Consider the following 21,459-nt stretch of genomic DNA (forward strand, 5'->3'; position numbering starts at 1 on the left):
TGATTCGTGACTGAGGGCACACACTTAAAGCACAATCTAAAGCACCTTTTTTTGAAATAGTTTATTGTTTCCCGATTCATTTTATCATATTATTTCAGTTGGTGAACAGGAGCTTTAGGGTATGTAAAATTAACATAGCCTTATGGTTTTCTTACAAATAAATCTAAAAATGTAACGGAGTGAATTTTATGTCACTGTTTGCCTTCCCAGAAATTCAACAGTCTGTTTCCGTGGGACATTTTAGGCCACAACTCTTTTCCAAATCTCAGGATTATCTAATCAGAATTCCATAAAAGAAAAACCAAAGATATTAGGGTGTCTGGACTAAGGTGAAAATGAGGCATCAAGCCCAGAAAAAAATGGTTACTTTCAGTTTAGTTGAAATACGACCAGAAAGTGCTGATTTTGTTGAAATTGGGAATCATTATATACCTTTACCTCTGAATTGTTCGTAAATACAGGGTACCATTACCAAGGTGGTTCTCGCAGGCACCCAAAAGATCACAACAGCATACAGAGTCACCATATATTTGGATAAATATACTAAAACTGGTTGTGAGACTTGCAAATCTCCTCCGTACTTCACACATCTTAACCATAGAAGTCTCTTTTTCAGCCACTGAGATTAGTTTTGTACGGGAGCTGTGCACAATAAATTAGATTTGCATGAATTTAGGAACTTTTCTGTTATCCTCGTGTTCAGCAGGTACTCAAGTTGTAGAGAGCTCAACAATATAAATAAACCAGGCCACTTTAAGCATACTTACGCACCAAAAGTGAGCTGCATGTTTGACTTGATACACTTGTTGAATGATAGTGTGTTGTCTGAATAGTTCAAATAATTTCGAATGCACTTGTTACAGATGGCATACAAATATTTGGAAATTGGTCGGGGATTTGAGAAGCATGAGGAGTAAACAGTCTAACATAAGGAAAGGCTCAAAGCATAATCTGCTGATGCAATCCTTGCTTGTCCCTTGCACCCTCAACTTATCATGAGTCGATTCAACCACAACTGCAGCCAAAAAACATTGTTGAAAGGAGGGTGAAAGAAAAACAGGGGCAATAGTTTTTCTGCATGATCTGTGTTACATCAGCTCACAGAGACGTTCTGCAAATACCTCTTAAATTATCTCAGGTAACCTCATTAAAAGGCACTCTTGGATTGCAGCTCTGCTGCAGCCAAGGTGTACAAACACTGGAGCAAAGGTGGGGGCAGTACTTTTACCTATAAAAATTTAATTTCTTCCATATGAAGCTGATAGAATAGCCTTTATTGAGTGGAGACGTGACAGGAAAACTTGGCTGGCATCTTGGTATACTTAAATGCAAAGTCACTTATTTAGCAAGTCATCTCCTACTTGAAGACTCCACAAAACAGTATCAACTAAAGAAGCTGGCTGTAGTAGAAGAGCAGGAATCAACGAAAATATGAACCATCACTGTGGTGTAGTTAACTTAGAAAACAAATGCTGTCCGTGCTCTTACCAGCAAGGAAGATGAGCATGGCAGTACTAACGTAACGCTGTATTGTATGCTGTTAGAAACAAGATAGTGAAGTAAGTAGTGTTTTAATTGGGAACATACGACATGGCCTTTTCCATGCAACAACAGCCTGTGGAACTAGGGTGCGCCTCCAGAAGGCCAAATGCTTTGAGGGATTTGGAATGCCTCAAGGTTTTGGTCCATGATTAACTATGGCACACCACGCTGAGTTAAGGAACCCCGTGGTGTGGAGCCAGAACTGTTCTTTAGAGTACATCCCGAATTAAACTGCCTGGCTTTATATATAGTATTGCCATCGATTTTTATCCTTCGGGACCTAGGGGCCACTTGCCCTTGCAGCTTTTAAGGATTACAATGGCAAAAGTAGGTCTAATGCAAATTCACGTAACAGATCTCCCACATGGGAAACAGGCATTTTATTCCTCATTTTCCGTGCTTCATCCCTCAACAGTACACTGCACATCTCCAGGCTTTCATTGAAACAGTGCTCTCCCAACACCACACTTATAAAAAGAAGTCCTCCTGAACCATGAGTAGACTCTTGTACGAGACTCATGCTGGTTATTAATTTGTATACTTAATGTATATTTTTACTGACAATTCTATGAATGAATAAACAGCTTTTTATCTTTCCAAAGACATACATCATTCGAAGAATCCCCAAACTATTCCCTGATACACCTGCATAGGTAAAAGTGAGACTAACAGCTATGAAGTCTCATCTTAACATTCCTCATAAGAGTCCTCTTCTGCAGTGAGAATATACTTCCCCCCCACCTCCTTGACTCAAGGAACTCATTTGATTACAGAAAGTCACCTTGCTTCAAAAAGGCCGTAATATTTTACTCGTTGGCAAGTTATTTTAGTTGCCTTGGTTTGTCTTACTTCTGCAGGTGTTACGTTTAATTGTTTTCATGCAAGTATGGCCAATTAAAAATGGCCATACCCACAGTTCTATTTTTACATTATTAAATGCAAGTACTCCAATGACAGCTGATTGATAATGACACCAAATCAAAATTTTGGCTATACTTTTATTTACTTCACGTACTATGAACATATACATTACATGCTACAAAAAAATAAAAAAAGACTTTAACTGTCAAGAAAGTGGATAGTGTTATAATACAATGGCACATGTTCATATTTTTCTTCAAACTGGTTTGGTTAGAATCCTTCCCCAAAACCATTAACAAAAATGAAGTGTTTTACTCTTAAGATGATTAGAAATATTTGCATTATTAACAAATACAATTCAAACAGATTAACAAGATTTAACCAGGTCAAATATTAGTAAAAAGGCTGGGGTTTACCAAAATGAAATATATATTAAAAAAACATAGCAGCCAGTTGTACTTTTTAGTGTGATATAATGTGTAAATGCACCAGAAGAACACAGTGTAATTGAGCATTCTGCTTTCACGGTGTATTTCTAGAAATGATTATTCTAGTTCTAACACCTGCCTATGCACAAGAGACCAAAAACACACAAAGATTGTGACCAACATTCTTAGCGATGATTTTTTTTGCACGCACTGGGGAGAAGGAAGGGAACAAATAGAAGAGGATAAACAAAGGCCACAAAAGGATTTAATCTACGTGTTCATGAACATATGTTCTACCTATGTTCCTTTAAGAGCTTGGTAAGTTGAAATGTCTATTTCTTCCAAATGCAAACGTACTCATTTCTATCACCTATGAAACGAAATCACATTTTGGCTTAGAACTGAATAGTGGAAAACAGTTGCATTAACGTATCAGTTGACTAAGAAAAACTGCTTCATGAAAACTTAGATTCTAGTGCAACAGCAGCTATTAAGACTCCTCTAGTTTTTTTTTTTTTGCCCTTTCAAAGTGTACAAATACTTGCAATTTACACAGTCTTAACAAAAACACATCTACAAAGTTTGCAGGGTATTTGCTAGTTAATTCAATTTATGTCTCTCATATTAAAAAGGCAAGATTTGCAGAATAAAATTCCTTTCAGACAAGAAGTTCTTTCGGTATCTTAAAATAATTGCTGTTGGAAAGGTACAAACATATGGGCTTTCCTTAACTGCAATTGGAAAAAATACTTCAGAACAAACTGTGTTAGTCTAAGAACACACAGTTCATTATGTTTCTTCTGCAATACCTGAAGAAAAATATAAGCATATATGGGCAACTGATAAACTCAGGATTAAGTCTAAATTGTTATTTAGAGTGTAGCTATTGAAAAAAAAAAAATCATAGTAAATATCAAGGTCGGAGGAAAAATACAAATTACCCTTAAAGAAACCAATGTGTTACAGAACCTAGAGTTAGTTTCTCAATTTTTTCCCTCGAAGTAGATTTTGTACTAAGCTAGAAGAGATCCCACAATCACTGGCATATCACCCTAACCAGAAGAGCAATCCAAGCAGGAAGAGTACTGCAATTCCTTTGTTACCATTCTTCTTACACCACTGTCACAACTGTCAGTTTTCTAGTAATCTTCCGTAGCGCTTAGGAGATTGGTGATGGAAAAGTAAGATTAATGTACGCTGACGTTAGTCTACACAATTAACGAGTGCCCATTACCTGAAAATTAGTCAGACTTGCTGATGGATTAGTTTTGAAGTAAAACAACTAGTACTTAAATATAACAGAAATATCAGAGTTTCCAGCATGTTACACAGTTCTGAGGTAAAGTGTTACCAGTATTCTGTTGTATGGGTCGGTGCCTTGCAGCAACAGCCTTTGCAGTGGGAACTCGCCCTCACAACATGTACAACCGATGAACCATTAGAGTCACATGGTTTGTATCAACCAAAACAACATTTTCAGTTTGATACTATTCAGAAAAACTGTTCCATATAGATGACGCTGTAGTCAAAGTTACAAAATTTGTTTGCTTTTGGTTTGATCACTAGAGTGCTGTGTTTGGAAAACAATCCAGGGTACAGGCAAGGGATAGTTATTTCAGTGTTTAATTTCAGTTTACAAAACTTACTGAATCCATTCTGATTTATGTTAGAGAAAACCAGATCATTAGAAGAACAAACTAAAAAAAAAAAAGAAAATCAAGCAGTGCATAATATCACCTATTCAATGCACTGATTTTCATTATGAGCTATGAAGCCATATTTACTCTATTATGCCTTTTGAGAACAATCCAGAAGCACACGAGTATTTTCCATTAGTTTATTAAAAATAAAATCCTCATGAATTCACTATCAAGTATTTTACAGATGGGAATTAAACCAGAAGAGTCCCCAGAGTAACTTTAAAATAAAAGTAATATTTGGTTTGTCAGTTCACCATGTTTGACACTGATTTGTACTGTAAGAGTATTGTACAATAGGAGTATTGAAGAATTCTAGAAAAATTAAACTGTCCCTATATAATTTAATTTTATTGAAAAGCAGTGTCAATATTTTAGTATATTTAGTGAATCAAACACTGCTTTAAAGCTATGCATTAAAGTGCCACGCACATTTTTTCAGCACTGATATGGATGTTTACGCTTCCATAAGCCTTAGATTTGTGGATAAAAAGAGATATTGGCGTGTTAATAGAAATTTTAATTTTAAATCAGCTGCTATGTTTGAAGCATCAACAGTACTGAAGAAATCAATCTAGTGTCCACAAAATTCTAGAATTCCGAGGTTGATTTGATCTGTCATTTACCATTAAAATGGTAAGCTCTGTAAATCACAAGGCTGTCCCCAACAGGCTCTACATAAATCTGCACTGTGCATAGTTAACTGACCATGCAAAGTACTATATAGCCTTTCTTGGACAGAGAATTCAGGATGAAAAAAAAAAGGGGGGGAGACAGCTCCAGGATAAATTTGTGACATTTCTATCTCTATATTGAATTGTCAAAGGTTGATGTTCATTGCCTGAGGAAGAAGCAACATAAGCAATAGGACCGGAGAGAGCCATAAATGTTACCGTTAACATCTACACTCCTGCTTTCTCCAACTGCTGCTGCTGGCAAGGTCCAGTCTGCCGTGCACATGGACATAAGCAGGCATTACAGCCTATAATCATGTACTAGTTCTGCCACTTGACACACAAGTTATCTACTGTCGTACCCTGAATTACATGACCCTTGATTAAGGAATGGTGGTGTTCAGTCCCAGGGGTTTGCAGGTTATCAGAATGCTTAGACAAGCGATACCGCTTTCAACATCTGTCGGAACATAGTCTTGATGGCATCTGCAATTAAAACAAGTTGAGATTGTTCCCATCTGTAAGCGCAACTGTTGAGCCACACTCAGCTGAAGTCCTCATCAGGATTCTGTTGATCCAGCAGTCGGACATGTGTGAATGGAAAGTGACCACGTTTGCCATTACATTCTCCTTCCCACTGACCACTCATGTTAATCTTTGTGACCTTTACCAGCTCACCGACCTGCAGCGTAAGAAATAAGGAAGCGTTACGATTCATAAAAACACGTAGGATGAGCAGCTACCCCTCCCCTTTGGTGTTGTATCACCCAAGTGTACCAAATACACTTCTACAACAAGTAGTTTTAGTCTTGAACCATTTTTGACACACCAGCCTACCACCCAATGTTATTCACTCCTGAAGAAGGCAGAGAGGGAAAGAAATGTACCTAGATTAGGTGAGAACTACTTAAACTGAAGAGCCTGCAGTCCAACACTGATCTTTCAGAGCACTCTTGGGACTTGACATCAGCTGCTACCACAATAAACACATCTCTGAACTGACAGAGGTCTGCGCTCGGCTTGTACTTCATTAACAACCTCATTACGGGAGGGAAGCCTTGCAGGTGTACCAAGCAAAGACTCATCTGCGAGCTAAACAGCCCCTTAATTTTGAAATTCCAGTAAGTGCTCTTCAGGCAGTACTGAAAAAATTCTGGATAAGTGGGGCACACATATATAAAAATAAATATATATATATATATAGTGCCACAGTTTGTAAAACACTGGGAGAACATGCAGGGGAATAAGAAGCAGTGCCATAAGGCTGCTCTGTTCTTACTCTGAGCACCCACAACAAGCCACTTATCAGAGGCAAGGCCAGATGACATTTCAGTCTTGCCCACCATGGACTTCTCACACCAATAAATTCCATGGAAATTCCACAGAAAATTGATGCCCTCTCCCTCTGATACACAAATTGTTTGGCTAGAAAAATAAAAGAATAGTTACTACGGACTGATGAAACAATATGCTCTATTTTGAAAGTATCCAGTTTGAATGTATTACACTAAATAAAAGCACAGTAGTATATCTCATATTCTAATCTCCAACCTAATATTCACATGACCAATTCCAAAGCTGTTGTCTCCCTTTAGCAAAGGTGGAAAACTGTACAGCAGGCACCTTCCCAAGGCTGTGCAGTTGTGTAGCTCAAGTTGGGACCACAAGTCTAGGTCTAATCAGTCTCCAACTCTGTTGTATCTAGAAGGGTACTTTTATTAAGCAGCAGTTATACAACCTAAGAAAGCACAACTTACATTGTAAAGACAGTCACTGGAGAGTTAATAAATGCACCGTTGAAAAGCTACCCCTCTGTAGAATTTCATTGATAATCTTATTTGGAGGTAACAGACAACAGTTTCCAGGATTCTTCCTGGGTCACAGACAGAGAATGCCTTTGGGACAGATACGCTCTATTTTCTTTCACTAATACTGTAAATAAACTCCCAAGGCACGGCCACAAGCCTTACTGCATTTAATGCAGAAATCCACTGAATATTCAGTTACTAGTTTACACAGATGCTCATCACGGTGTTCCAAATTCATCCAAAACAGAATCTCATTATTCTCACTTTCCAGGCAGTGAATGAAGAACAAGGAAAACAATTTAAGATGTTACCAATCTCCATTAACTTTACAAGTTTTAAGCCCTTGCAATCTTTTGCCAGAACAGCTTTTAACAGTTTATAAATTCAAACAACTACATGGACATTCAATTAAGCTTCCCATACCTCTGATGATTACTTATCTGCTAATGAGAGGCACTCTTGGGACTCTTGCTGTAGCTTTATTTTTTCCTTTTGTAGTCATTAGTATGGACATTTTAATTAATCGTATTTTGAAGAAAATCCTCTTACATATTTGCTACAGGCAAAAAGGAAAACTTCCTCGACTACTGAATGCTAGTTTCAGCTCTTCAGGAACTATAATCATGCAGTATGTATAATTTTGCTGCTACTAATCACTGGGGGGTTGTAGCAATAAAAATACTCTGTTGACCAAAACAATACATCAGGCATAATTTAACAAGGGTAAGATTAAATGTGACAATACTAGAAGGAGAAAATCTTATTTCCTAATCACAACTGTTACAAGAACTCTATCCTACGTAACTTTAAATTGCTTCAGACTTAAGCTGCACTTAGCTTGTTATCTAGAATATAGTTTTCTCAGACTGCTCCTCTCTGTGCTCTCAATGAATATCACACACTACTTACGTTCATACAGAGTTATCTTGGATACTTTATGATGAACTCACCTGCAAAAGGTAAGTTCAACAGGGAAATGATAGTGAGTTACAATATGGGATGCTTGTGACACTCCCTTGCTCCCAGAAGCATCCTGTAGCTGTTTGTTTGGTTTTCAGAGGTGTTTCAGGGTCATTGCAGCAAAGAGATACCCATTTATAAATTCTCCTTACTATAAGAGGCTATATCCAAAATTTGCATTTCAATAACTTTTAGAAGGGAAAAGATCTCTGAGCTTAAATACTTCTTTTTTTACCATTACTGTAATTTCATTCTCTCTTTCTGATACAATCTTTCATTCATTTATATATATCTTTAAATCCATCAATGCAGGACTGACTTTAAGCAAGCATGGATCATTTCACAAACGCTGGCTTAATAAAATGGTTCCATTAGTTCTTTAACAACTTATAGATTTTTCTAGATCTGCTTTGAAACACTGCATATTAATCTATGGTTCAAATAATCTCCTGAAGGCCATACAGAGAACGTTTAAAAAAAACTACTCATTATTACAAGTGCTGGAATTTAAAAACATTTAGACTAGAAGTGTACTCTGAATTCTTCTCACTCTTGATGTTGACTTATGGTATCATTAATCTTAGCGTGCACCATTCCACCAAGCACAGCACCTTAAGAGCAACAGTGTACTCTGCTAAAAAGCCAGATTTGTCTCAGTTTTCATCAGAAATTTTAAAACTAAATATATTCCATATGCTTCAAAGCAAAACTGAAGGTTCATGTGAAGACTTCTGTATGCTGTGGTTTTATTCCAAGTACTCCTCTTTGATAAGGTCAAAATGGCAGAGTTCTGTTACTGTTATAAAGAAAAAAAAAAAATTGATCGATCTCAGAGTCATTCACCACATAGATCCTCCCTTTTCCTCCTCTCTTTTCTCTTAATTAATATAGACTGACAACTCCTTGAATAGGTCCAGTTACAAGCAAAATAAGTTATCTCCTCCTGCTGAAACTTTTTTCTGTAATACAGCACAGCCTTTTTCAGAACATCGTTTACTCTGATCCTCCTTCCTTGAGCTCTTCAAAACCACATCCATTTTAAAATAATACAACAGTATGGATATTCTGTTCACAGTTTGGGCTGAAAATATTTGATGCTAGAGAATCTGTTCTCCTAAGAGACATAGTAGGATCCACCTCCATCCATGAATACTGCCAGATTTAAGGATAAGAGTTTTCATTTGAAGAAAAACTCACTTTCTGTATTTATAGTTATTGAGAGGTCTGGGCAAAAATGGACTGATAAGATTTACATAATGCTTTCTACTAAGTGATCTAAGAAAGAGATCTCTAAAGAAACAGAAAAGGAATACCATAGAGTGAAAGGGAATGTGAAAAAAGGAGACAACAAGAAACAGTGCTTTGAGAGACAGGATGAAGAAAAACTTGGAGAAAGTGATGTGCATATTGCTTTTTTTTTTTTTCCTGCACAGACATTGAAAGCAACTCAGTAACATTGTGATTTGAAGTTAGAAAAGCTGCAAAGAAGCTAGGAAGGCCTGCTAGAAGCAGTGATAAATGGCTTAAATTTTAAAACTAAGATTTCCCAATATGATATACAGAATAAAGAACCACCACTTGCATTTCTTAAATGTAGCGCTGTAGCGAAACAGAATACATCATCCTAACCAAGAAGTTCAGTACATCAACTACTAAGTATTTAAACACATTTACAAGGCCTACAAGGGCCACTGTTCCAATATAAAGGTAGAAAGATGCTAAGTCTTACATGTGTCTTACACAGATGGGCAGAGCCTACACGCTTCTCACTTCCCCCCTCCCAAACTCTTCAGCTATTGAGCCCATTCTGATGAGTTCCTGAGAGACACTAGTAGCACAAGTTAGCTCAGAACAGGGAGATGTTCTCCACCAAACCACACTTGCTAAAGCACTGCATGCTTGCCAGATCATGTGAGTTTTAGCGAGGAGGACTGAACCAGCAGATCAGCCGTGGCATTCACAAGCTGTTCTTTAGCATATAAAGGATTTTGCTTTCACTCAAAGTCGCTTATGACAGTCTAGATTATCAGTATTTCCTCACTATTTCACTCCGCGCTACTGAACTGTTGAGTTGAGCAGTTTGTAGGGTTCTGCTTTAAGTGAAATAAAATTAAGTTAATTAAGTTAAGCTTAAGAGAACACTAGTAGCACACTAATAAATAAAAGCTTAAAAAACAAATCCAGAAGGAAAACCAAAAGGTTTTGATAAATACACTACAATATAATATCTGGTGGCTCAAAGGAAATCTAACATCTGGTAATTGCAACAGTCCACAATGATATTCAGGAACATTTCCAAGCTCCAAGAGGTGGTTGTGTGGAGAGAGTAAGAAAAAGAGGGAAAGAGACAGCGTTTTAGGCTGTATGAAAGTCTGAAGGTTAAAATCTTCACGTTTCCCAAAAATCTGGTAAGTTAGCATAAATTTCTATACATGCTTCTCAACGCAAAAATTTACGTTCTGTATCGTGGCTTTCTTTTGATTCAGAAATATAACAGAACGTATATTTACATTGCTTTCCCAGACAAATTTTTACTACAATGGGGAAAAAACTCACATGTCCCAGGTTGTACCTCAATGGTCAGATCTGTAGAACATGTTGTATTTGCCAGCTCTGTACTAAAACACATCCCTACAGTTGCCACATCACTAAGTACTGTAGTGCCTTTCGTGCTACGCACAATTAAACGAAGTATTTGAGAGTGAAGAGGAGATGCTCTGACTCAGCACAGAAACTGTTTTTTCCCAAGTACTTAAAATGTTATATAAACAGGAAGTCAATTAGGTATCAGGAAATTCCAGAGCCTTTAGCTCAAAGAAAGCCTAGATTAAAGGATACAATTTACATATCATCCTAAGGCAAAGGTCTACCACTGAGAATATCTTACTCTCAATTTCCTCACATGTATCTGATGTGTAGAGATAGAGCACTCTATTCTCCTTAAGAAGAGGGGAAAAAATAAATTAAGAAGGGCATGTACAAGTACTTGATCATATCAGGAAGTGAATCAAAGTTAGAGAAACTCACTGCTTTATTACAAATCATAGGCCATCAATCATTTCTTTACAGGAGACCTCCCTAATGAATTGGAATGTATGTTCCTGCTTCACAAACTAAAAACCAAAGTAATCTGCTAGAGGTGAAGATATTACAATAAAACCCTATGTGTGATCATCATCATCATCTCAGACTCTGTAAATTTAAAGTTTCCACTGATTGCTTTTAAACTGATGACAGATTAAAAAAACCCAAACAACAAAACACCAAACAAATAAACAAAAAAAAAAAAGAACACACAAACAACCCAGCACACCTTTTAGAGATTGGGGTGAGGCAAACAACAGTGAACACAGGTTCAGATACACAAGTTACGAACTGCTCCCTCTCCCCTAAAATATAGACTTCAGAAGTGAAAACATGGATGGGGGAAACACTTATATTAGTGATGTTTGACAAAAGACATGATATTGGTTCAGTAACCTAAACACGCTGTAATAATCAAACTCTAGTCTACAAGCGACTCTAGTCACTTATTCACTTAAAAAATAAAAGCCTTTATCCCTAACTTATTAATCATGATGTAAAACCAGTATTACAATGCTTTTCCCTTCCTCATTCCTACAGAACTATTACATGATCGAAAGGGAAATCCCTTGAACCGATCTCTTCTTTCTAAGTTTTGCCCATTATGTACCTCCAAAGCCAAGGCTGTCTTGTCGTAGGCATTAGGGACTCGCTTCTGGATAACCCGGGCATAAATAGGGCCATTCTGAAGGTTAGGGAGCGGAGTGTTGATGCAGGGCTGGGCATAGGGCCCTGGCTCCGGCCCACCCAGTGGTTGTGGGTGGGAACTATCCTGGTTACCTCCAATCAGAGTAGGTACTGAAGCAGAGGAAGGTCTATACTTCTCGACGTAAGGAACAGGTATCATTCCCCTCTTTCCTTCCATGTCTTCTGCATTCCACCATTGCTCTTCAGGTTTATCCCGGATTCTCAGTATGTCTCCTTTCTTAAATGGAAGATCTTCTTCATCGTTTCCATTAAAGTCAAAGAGAGCTCGCACATACTCAGCTTCCTCCTGCCTGAGGATAACGCCGCTATTCTGCCTGGATCGGGAAACCGGTTCTATCAAGGTTGTAGTGTCCAAATAGTGTATTTTGTAGAATTCCAGTAAAGATGGCAAAGAATCAAACTCTTGGTCACCTATTCGAAATCTGGTGGGATTCAACCCTGAAAGGAGAATGCGATACGTCAAAGAGAGTACACAACAATTAAAACTCCAGACTAAACATTTGGGAAGATGGAATATATTCAGAGATCAGTCATTTGATATTGAATTTGGTCATTTTTAGGTTAACATTCATCATATTCAACTCTTCTGTGTATTTCTAATCAAAGACAGCACTACCATGATCCTGAGGACAGAGTTTTATTTTTAAAGATTCTGTCAAAAAGGAAAAAAGAAATTCTTTGGCACTGTCAAACTTCCCGAATTAGGATAAAAATAACTTGTTTCCTTGAATGTTACGTGCACCCAACAAATAAGAAACATTCAGTATATCTGAATTTCTCAGGAGCCTATACAATACTCAGTAACAGACTGTTCCATACTCTAACTAGAAAGCAAACGAAATTTTGGTACAATTTCAAGTAAGTGATTTTTTTTAAAACTCTTTTTTTGTGGTTCAAAGTTATTTCAAAAGTATAACACAGTTATAATGGTTATTTACCTGTTGTAATGTACCTCAGGCTAAAGGCATGGACACTACAGAAAACTGCTCAACACAGCAGCAAACAATTTATGTGAATGAGGAGCAAATGAAGTTATTATTCATTTTGATAAAAGGTGCCATTAGAGAAAGTTATCTATATTTTATGCAATGCAAAGCAACAACATATGTTTTCGTAATGGGTATAATTCAGTCTTTTAATGTCAAGTCTTGTAGTTTCTTTGCCATTTTTGTCAGATGGAGCCTAAGATAAAAATCTGAACCTCGAATACATTAAAACACAGACGATGTTCATATTCAAGTCGTTAGAAGTATCAAAGTGCAGATATTCATTTCAGTTTTCAATCTGTGCGCTGCACTTTTTTTCCGTTTTATGTTCTTCAGGGTCAGCTGGGGAAAAACATACGCCTGATGTTCTATTTCCACCAGGCACCATACACTGTGTAATCAGTTATGGGAAGAACTGTGGAAGGCTGGGGGAGGGTAGTGGAGAGGAAAAGATTTATGCTTTAATGAGTAACTCTTTCAGTAAGAAAGAGATGCTTACTTTGCAAGTCTTTCTCTGCAGGGAATATCTAACAGTTCCGAGACTTAGCTCTCGAGTACAAAGCTAGCAGAATTCAAGCTGTCACTGATCCAAAACCCCCTTCAAAGTAGCACTGTCAGCACGGAAAGCTAACATTACAAGAAGTTCTTTCAAGAGAGCAAAAGGGGGCTCTAAGAGAAAAGGGCAGATTCAATAAGATCAACGCAGACAAACACCCGATAAATAAGTCTTGAAGTGTCCTGAAGGAACATAAACATCAATGAAGCTGGTTACAGGAAATTCAAATAAGCAGAACTAAGTCATTGGAAAATGCACATTTGCATACATTAACAGCCCTGAAAGACTTTCAAAAGAAATCAGCACAAATGCAATGGACCAAAAAACCAAAAGCAATACCCTGAAGAAATTAAAAAAAAAAAAACACCACCAAAAAACACCCAAACTGGCATCACCAAGAGATAAGGAAGCTAATTTAACTATCAGTAAGAAATACAAACCGAGCATGAAAAAAGTAGTAAGATTCCACCTTATTCTCCCAAAGCACAATGCTGAAAAGATGCAAAACCCCCTCAACTTTTGCTGATGAGATGTAACTTACAGCTCTAGACTTAGTAAGAACTCTGTAATTTCATCTCAGTGGCAGTTCTTAGCTCTGTGGTCTCACAGGAGATGACTTCCGGCTAGACAGGCAGCATCCCTACAGTGCTTCAAAACAGCTTAAGTTCACTACTACAATATGATCAGGGAATGCTGCACTTTCACTAGCATTAGAAGTGGGAAACCATGCTTTGTAACAAGTGGTACAGACAGCAAGTTTCAGACAAATCTGGTGACAGAAACACAAATGTGTATCTGCTACTATTTCAGATGTGAACTGTTAAGGACCAAGGCTTATGTAGACACTTATGTCAAAAGAACAAGTCACAGAAACTTTAAGAGTTATCAGCACAGCAAGGATCATTGAAGTCACAGAGGGAAGACTGAGTCTCAGGTAAGTTCACTGACATGGAACTTATTTCACAGGACACAAATATAGAGCCTGAAACATTAATTTACCTTTGCAAAACCTGCCACAAACTCAGTCAGAAGCCTGAGACCTCTGTCTCCAGCAAAGTAAGTGCATGCAGAAAATTCTGAAACTCGTACGAAATGAGCAGTTCAACAGTAGCATTCATTAGCCTTGTCAGCATCAAAATCTTCACTAGGATGAACAAGGTATTTTGGGGTGTCTTTTTTTTTTTTTCCTTTTCAACAGGTTCAGCCTCTTGAATTAATGCATAACAGCCTGAAACAGCTGCCTGAATAAAACTGAAGTTGGACTCTAAGAGGAAAGTCCACTAGAACCTTAGGCATGGAGAAGGAATGGCTGAAATCAGTGTACTGTATCCCAGAAAATCATATTCTAAAAGACATTTTGCACAACTGAAGAAGAGTGAGAGAACACAGACCCTCTACAAACATTCTAGGATCAGAAAGATCAATGCAATCCTTAAAGGGATAAACAGATAAGAAGCAGAAAGAAGAGACATTATCTTCACAAAGAGAACACTTCCAGAATACCACATGCACCTCTGATGCTTTTGTTTAAAAAAAAACAACAAACAAAACAGAAGGCAGCTTCAAAAACAGAAGGCCTGGAAAACCTCTTTGCAACAAGAAATCTACAAGAAATTGTAGAATCAAATCTACAAGAAATTAATCCAAATTAATTACCAAAGAATATAAAGGCAGCAATCTGGTCACAGTCTGGAGAATTTACACAGAAAACTTCTAAATTTAGCTAAAATAAACACAGAAGGGACAAAATAGTTGAAGGTTGCAGGTCAGAAATAAAATACAACTACACCTTACCAAGCAAGCGGTAACTCTCCATCAGTTTAAGTCTTTTGTGTACACTCTAGTTCAGCTACAGGGTAATGAGCGGAATGATGCTCACACATATAGTAGGGAAATAACTGTATTCACTATGAGCTTCAAAGTTTTGTCATTCCCTGGTATAATGAAATTCAAAGATTAACAGATTTTGGGCTCAGAGGAATCCTTCAGCTTCTTGTTTGAATTGCAACACTTCTCATACCTGTAAGGCCAATGGAAACGTTAAGGCAAGACCTACCACAAGAAAAAGTCAGAGCAACAGGCAAGAGTGTTTTTTGGAGCAGAGCTGTTTTCCGTCGTGATTCTGGAACAGCTTTCTTGAAGGCACAAGTCTGAGCAGCACATGTTCCGCATCTTCTGAGGGCGCTCAGGAAGAGGAGAAGGCGTGTAAAGGTAAGTCTAGCTACTGGAGGAACTTTAGTCACTTCCTATTAAAGCTGGACAACCGGAGTACTAGAAGTTCTCTTCCCTTCTCCCCAGGTCTGCACAGCCGAAGGAAGAACAGCTGCTCAGCTCACACCTCTACCAGCAGCACTACTTAGCTCTGTAAGACGACTCCCTTGAAGGAGGAGCACAAAGGGCTGAGTATCATCTTGCTTATTTATTCCATCCTAGCTGGGATGTATGGGGCTGGGACTTGATTTCATCCTTTTCAGCATGACAGAACAGCTACAGAAAGCTCTGCTCTCAGGAAGGTGAGGAAAGAGTTAAAATTCAAAGTGTCCCAGAACTTACAAAAATTTCAAATCTGGACCCTGTCAGTTCTCCATTTATCACACACATTCCCTCCTGACAAAACACTTTCAATACTGTGTTGGCTTCATTTCAGTCTGGAAAAGATTGCTTATGTATATTTTAAATATTGCACGGATACTGGGGAAGCAGAGGTATAAACCGTGTAATATTCTACTTTTTGAGAGTGCAGGCAGGTGACATAACCAGAGAGCAACCTCTCACTGTCTCAGGGGCTGATGTTTCTCTCTTTACTCCAACTGTGTCAGTGCCACAAGGCAGTTTTCCCTTTTATCCTAAGAATTGGTAAGCTTTCCTTTTCAGGGCACAGAAGACTTGACAGAAATACAGGTTTTCATTTTTATTTCTAGATCTAGCCTGTGAGGGTGTCTCCCTCCTCCCTCCCAACTTACAAAGCATGTTTTGGGCAAGAAAAGCTGTTCTTATCATTCACGGTACTGAGACACAAGGTGCTCATTTCAAAGACAGACACAGTGGTGTAAGCCAGTTTCCTCCTGAAGCACATGGGAACTCTGCTACGAAAGCACCACATTCCAGCTGGTGTGTTTCCCCCACTCCCACAAGGACACCTTCTTCCCTTATTCTTAAGTACCTCCCTACTCATTCTTGAGCAAAACAAGTACGTACCCCTGCATACTCTCTATAGAAACAGTAAAACCCCATTCACTGGCTCCTGAGAAGAGCTCTAAGCAACCAGGAGAGTATTCTTACAGAAGTTACATATTGGCATTCCTGCAGATAACCAGAGGATAAGAGGAAAGTAGATATCCAACGCATACACTTTCCAAGCTTCCAACAGTTTGCATTTTAAGACTTTAATATTAAAAAAACCACCACCAACAACAAAAAAAACCACAAAACACACACACAAAAACCCAAGTGTCAGAGTTAAATCATACTGCTCACACATACCTAAAGCCATTTCATAGAGAGCCAAGTATGGATATCATTATGTAAAGATTATAGGATTCCAGGAAGTACAGTCTGAATTTTTTAAAATCACAATGGAAGTGATTTAGAAGTGTAAGTTAAGCAGCATGTTTTTAAAATGCGTAATTAGGGAAAACAGAGAGGCAAATTCTACAACTCTAAGGTTTCTGCCTTTATTACATGGCACTTTCAACAGAAAGCATATCTTTCTTTAGATATTTTAGGCATTTTCGTTTAGTGTACATCATACATTTCTACCCTGGACTCATATGTCAAATTGCAAACATATGATGTATTTAAATATTTCCTCTATTGTCCATTATCATGCTAATCCCCGCATGGAGTACTTTGTCTTTTTTGCGATTGCTTTAGCCTGTGACTGTAATATTTGATCACAAATGATACCCTAATTCCAATTCAGTTGTTAATCGCCATCTCCACTGGAAACACAATGGTTTTTTTTCCCATAATTAAGTGATTTATCCTATTCTCTTTTAATGGCCTTAAAACATTTCAGGAAGATGTAGCTATTTTGAGAAGTTCCGTTAAATTCTTTTTTCTTTATGCTGAAAAATCATCAGCAAGAAATTAGAAACTGCAGCATATCAGGCAAAAGGTGAAGGCAACAAAAAGTTAGCAAGCTTTATACTTCAGAAGTGGAAGTATCATGGTTTTGTGACACTATGGCTTTTTATATCAGGGAAGTCAAAGCTCCTCATCTCATTCACTCTCTGTTGAATTTGGGTTCCTACTATCATCCACACACAGCAGTGTTAAACCAGTCATGAACTGCACCACACACTCACTGAGACTAACAAAAATCAACCTAAGAACCTGATCTGGCATACACAGATTTCCCAGTAAGAAGCGTGCATTTGCCAATCAATTGCTAAAAAAACCCTGTAACATACAATTAACATAGTATAGTTGTTCTTCCTCATGTTTTAGTTTGACCACAACAAATGACAATTTGTAAACATTTACCTCAGTTTACCGCATTAGCTTCCCTATTCAAACGTCAAATCATCTTCAATCTTCTACCAACATTTCCATCTCCCTCCCATTGCAGAATATCCCCCCCACTTACTCTTCTCTGAAATAAAAACTTAATTACACTTTGAGTGTAATTTAATATACACACCCCCCGCACCTTCTTTGGTTTGAGTGTGAAAAGAGAGCAAGATCAGCATGAGGTATGATTTCCTACAACTACTAAAATCTCAGCTTAGAATTATCTGTGCTGGAGTGATGAATCATCTATTCTCATAACATCTGGGGGAGGGGACTACACCAACCAAAACATAATTACATTTTTTAACATATATTCAGCCTACTGTGCCAACAACCTACACAGCTACAATAGCAGCTGCTCTTCTAAAACAGATAAACATTTAAAACAGAAGAGGATCATCTAAGGGACATTTAGTGATTTTTAAAAAGAACACCAAAACTCCAGAAAGTTTCAACACTGTTAAAAGTGTTTTCCAGAGATAAGTTGCTGTTTTTCCAGAGATAAGTTGCTCTCCAGAAAAAAACACTACCCAGTAGTGACAGGCACACATAATCCAGTATTCTTCATCACTACTGGCTTCAAAATCCTATTAGGCTGGATTCCACAGCAAACCATCCTGGTAACTTATTCTGCTCTATGTGACACCAGTCATGCATTTCAAGAAATCCCACATCAAGCCTCCACAAACCTATGGCAATAAACCCCTGTCTTCACAGATACGAAACAATTGGGAATCCACCACATCTTGGGGCAAACCATTTTACTACCCATGGCAGTAATGACTTCCACTTTACTTCCAACTGAATTCAGCCACCTTTAACCTCTACTTTGTCAAGCTTTTTGTGACTTGAGTGCACTCTGCAGCTGCAGCAGGCTCCTGGAATAAGCACAATGACTTCAGGCTTTCCCAAATTTGCCAATTTGAAATGTTTCCCTGAACAGGGGAAATTACTGTATAACGGTGAAAACCTACTGGCAACAGTTTTGGTTTTACTTTGTCTCCTCCTTAGTCAACTACAGTCAGTGCAGAGACTGAAAAATCCTTCCCATAACAAGTATTGTTGCATCTTCCCAATATAGGTCTCTTATTCCAACCATAGATCTACATCAGAAAGGGACTGTCTTGTAGCAATTCATACACTGTTTACTTTCTGCCAAATAAGTTCACCAAATCTCTTATTACATAGAATTACTGTGCTTCAAAGTTATGTAGTGGTTTCTTTCTGGGATGCTAGCAACACGCCCACATAAACTTGCACGCATTAATATCCAAACTTCAGTAGTTCTGCTATCAATTTCAGTAACGACCCCAGCAGGGATACTGGTGCCGTGTACTACATGTTCTCACACACCTAAGGATGCTGCATTGCATTTAGTCACACTTGCAGAAATGCTGCTTGTCATGGTACAGTTTTCCCTCTGACACAATCAGTATCTTCTGCTCTATAAACGTCACGTTTAAACACACTGTTTTCATAGCAGATGTTAGATTTTTGAGGAATATCAAACCTTCTCTTTCAACACACAGGAGGAAAAAAAACCTGAACTTCACATCTGATTTAAAGGAACAATTGCTTTTACATTCCTGAAGAGTTCCCACTACTTAAACTACCCACATACTACTTTGACTTGTGACTTGAAATCCAGCCTCACAGTCCGCCTCCTAACGCGAAATTATATTGTCAGAATTCAGACTTTTGGATGACACTTCCACAGGACCGTCCCCAGGCGAGATGTCACACAAAGTTATTAACTACAGCTAACTGGTTTATGAAAACAAAAGACCGTGCGAGTGCTGCAGCTGCAGGATCTTTCAGGAGGGCTGCGGTAAGCGCCCAACCCTAGTGTATGTTTTATGATATTAGGTCGTTGGAAGGCAGGTGCACGGACGGCTGAGCAGCCCCAGCAGCAAAACGCGACTTAATTCCTCTACACAGAGCTTCACGACTCGGAACGCCGCCCGGGAGGAGAGCGGAGCCACCCGGGAGGCGCAGCCCGGGGCTCAGCCGCCCTTCCCGGGGCGGCGGGGACGGGGGGGGCCGCCACCAGCCTTCGGGGTCACTCACCCGGGGCCCCGGGGCCCTCGCCGCCGGCCCGCCGGCCTCCCGCCGGCCCCAGGCTGTTGACGATGTAGTGCGAGACGCGGGAGCTCTCGGACACCGAGAGCACGAAGTCGCCGGGGATGGTGCCCGAGTCGCGCACCAGGAAGGTCCCGTGGCGCTGCCCCTGCAGCATCGACACCGCCTCGGCCCGGCTCAGCCGCCCCCAGTACCAGCTCGCCCGGTCCTCGGAGTCGAACTGCCCGGCCATGGGGGCCGCCCGCCCGCAGGCCGCGCTCGCTCCCCCCCCGCCGCGGTACCCCGCTCCGCTCCGCGCCCAGCCCTGCCACCCAAAATGGCGGCCCCTGCCCTGACCTCACCTACCGGATGTGAGCGCACGCGGGAGACGCGCGGAACGCGTGGCGTCATCTCCGCGCGCAGAGACGGGAAGGGAAGGGGGGGGGAAGCCGGCTTGGCGCGCTGCGCATGCGCTGTGAGAGCCCGCTGAGAGCGGGCGGAGGGGGAAGGCGGGAACGCGGTGCGAGAGGAGCGGCGGCGCTGCGGGGTGTCCTCGTTCGCTGAGGAGGTACCGGCGAGGGTTGCCTGTGGCCGGGATGGCCCGCGCTGGGTACCCCAGAGCAGCAGCGACCGTCTCTAGGGGCGGCCTCTCCTCACGCCTTGTCAGCGCTTTCATGGCGGCCTCTCTGTCACGGGCCGGCAGGAGGCGGGGGGCCGGGGGCGCCGGTGTAGCCTGGCCCTCGCCTCAGGAGGGCGGCTCTGCGGTTGGTACGTTCCGTTAGGGCTGCAGGGTGTCCCTCTGAGCGTCCCAGTTCCCCGATGGCTTCCCGGCTTCTGCAGCTGGCCGCGGCAGCTTGTGCGGAGCCAGGTTTGTCCTCCAGAGCTGTCCCAGCGGTTCCTGCCCTCGCCTTCCCTGCCACCCCGCGGCTGTGCCAGCACAGCTGTTTTCCTGGGACTGCATGCTGGGTTGGGCCGACGAGCTGTTCGAGGTTAAAAATAGCCCTGCAAAAGAAAAAGGTTATTTTTACGCAGGGCAGTCCACTGACTCTGTTACCGCAGGGGCCCGTGAACAGGGAAGAGCTGAATTTCCACTGGTGCTACACAGGAAAGCGTGTGTGTGCACAGGCACAAATTGAGAATGATGTCTGTAAGAGCGGAGCAATGTTTACTGCTCTTAGATTGTTCTCCAAGATCTGTTAAGTGCCACAGTAACATCTACAAACGTGGATTGAATTCTCTTCCAGCTCCGCTCAATGCTGTGAGCTTTTTGCAGAAAGGAATGTGGTTTTTTAAACCGTGTGATCTTCATGTGGCAGCACTTCCATAAACATACTGGTGGAGCACAGCTGTCCTTAACTGTGAGGGTGCTGTGTGCCTGTCTGCATCTCTGTTTTTGTGTAGGGCACTTTGGAGCCCTGTAACTGCCTCGTGGATGGGACTTTGGCTTTGGTTCAGGTAACCAGGGTTGTATTAACCTTCACAATATCCCAGTGAGAAAATATTGTTTTACATGAGCCTGTATTTCATCAAAAATATAAGAAAACACGAAGTGCTTGATTTCAGCTTATCTGGTTTAACAAGTGAA

General features: G+C 40.1%; 1 protein-coding gene across 2 annotated transcripts; it reads right to left on the reverse strand.

The window, feature by feature from the left end:
- Nucleotides 1–2,522: 2,522 nt before the first annotated feature.
- On the reverse strand, nucleotides 2,523–20,127 carry CRK (CRK proto-oncogene, adaptor protein). Of its 2 annotated transcripts, none has more exons than XM_086624365.1 (3): nucleotides 19,884–20,127; nucleotides 11,665–12,200; nucleotides 2,523–5,884 (listed from the first exon to the last, which is right to left on the reverse strand). In XM_086624365.1, exons 1-3 carry the CDS (start codon nucleotides 20,125–20,127, stop codon nucleotides 5,747–5,749), a joined length of 918 nt encoding a protein of 305 aa, XP_086480491.1. In that variant the 3' UTR covers nucleotides 2,523–5,746. The 2 variants fall into 2 exon arrangements, with proteins under 2 accessions (XP_086480491.1, XP_086480493.1); XM_086624367.1 differs by lacking the exon at nucleotides 2,523–5,884 and adding an exon at nucleotides 8,729–8,766.
- Between the last annotated feature and the right edge of the window lie 1,332 nt (nucleotides 20,128–21,459).

The sequence above is a fragment of the Tauraco erythrolophus genome, chromosome 21 (assembly GCF_009769465.1).
Source record: "Tauraco erythrolophus isolate bTauEry1 chromosome 21, bTauEry1.pri, whole genome shotgun sequence".
Taxonomy (NCBI): domain Eukaryota; kingdom Metazoa; phylum Chordata; class Aves; order Musophagiformes; family Musophagidae; genus Tauraco; species Tauraco erythrolophus.

Excerpts from the sequence above, each read along its gene's own strand:
- CRK (XM_086624365.1), bottom strand. The coding sequence starts at position 20,127 with ATGGCCGGGCAGTTCGACTCCGAGGACCGGGCGAGCTGGTACTGGGGG. Across the intron at positions 12,201-19,883 it reads CGAGGGCCCCGGGGCCCCGG|GGTTGAATCCCACCAGATTT; the intron begins GTGAGTGACCCC and ends TTCTCCTTTCAG. Across the intron at positions 5,885-11,664 it reads AGACAGCCTTGGCTTTGGAG|GTCGGTGAGCTGGTAAAGGT; the intron begins GTACATAATGGG and ends CTTACGCTGCAG.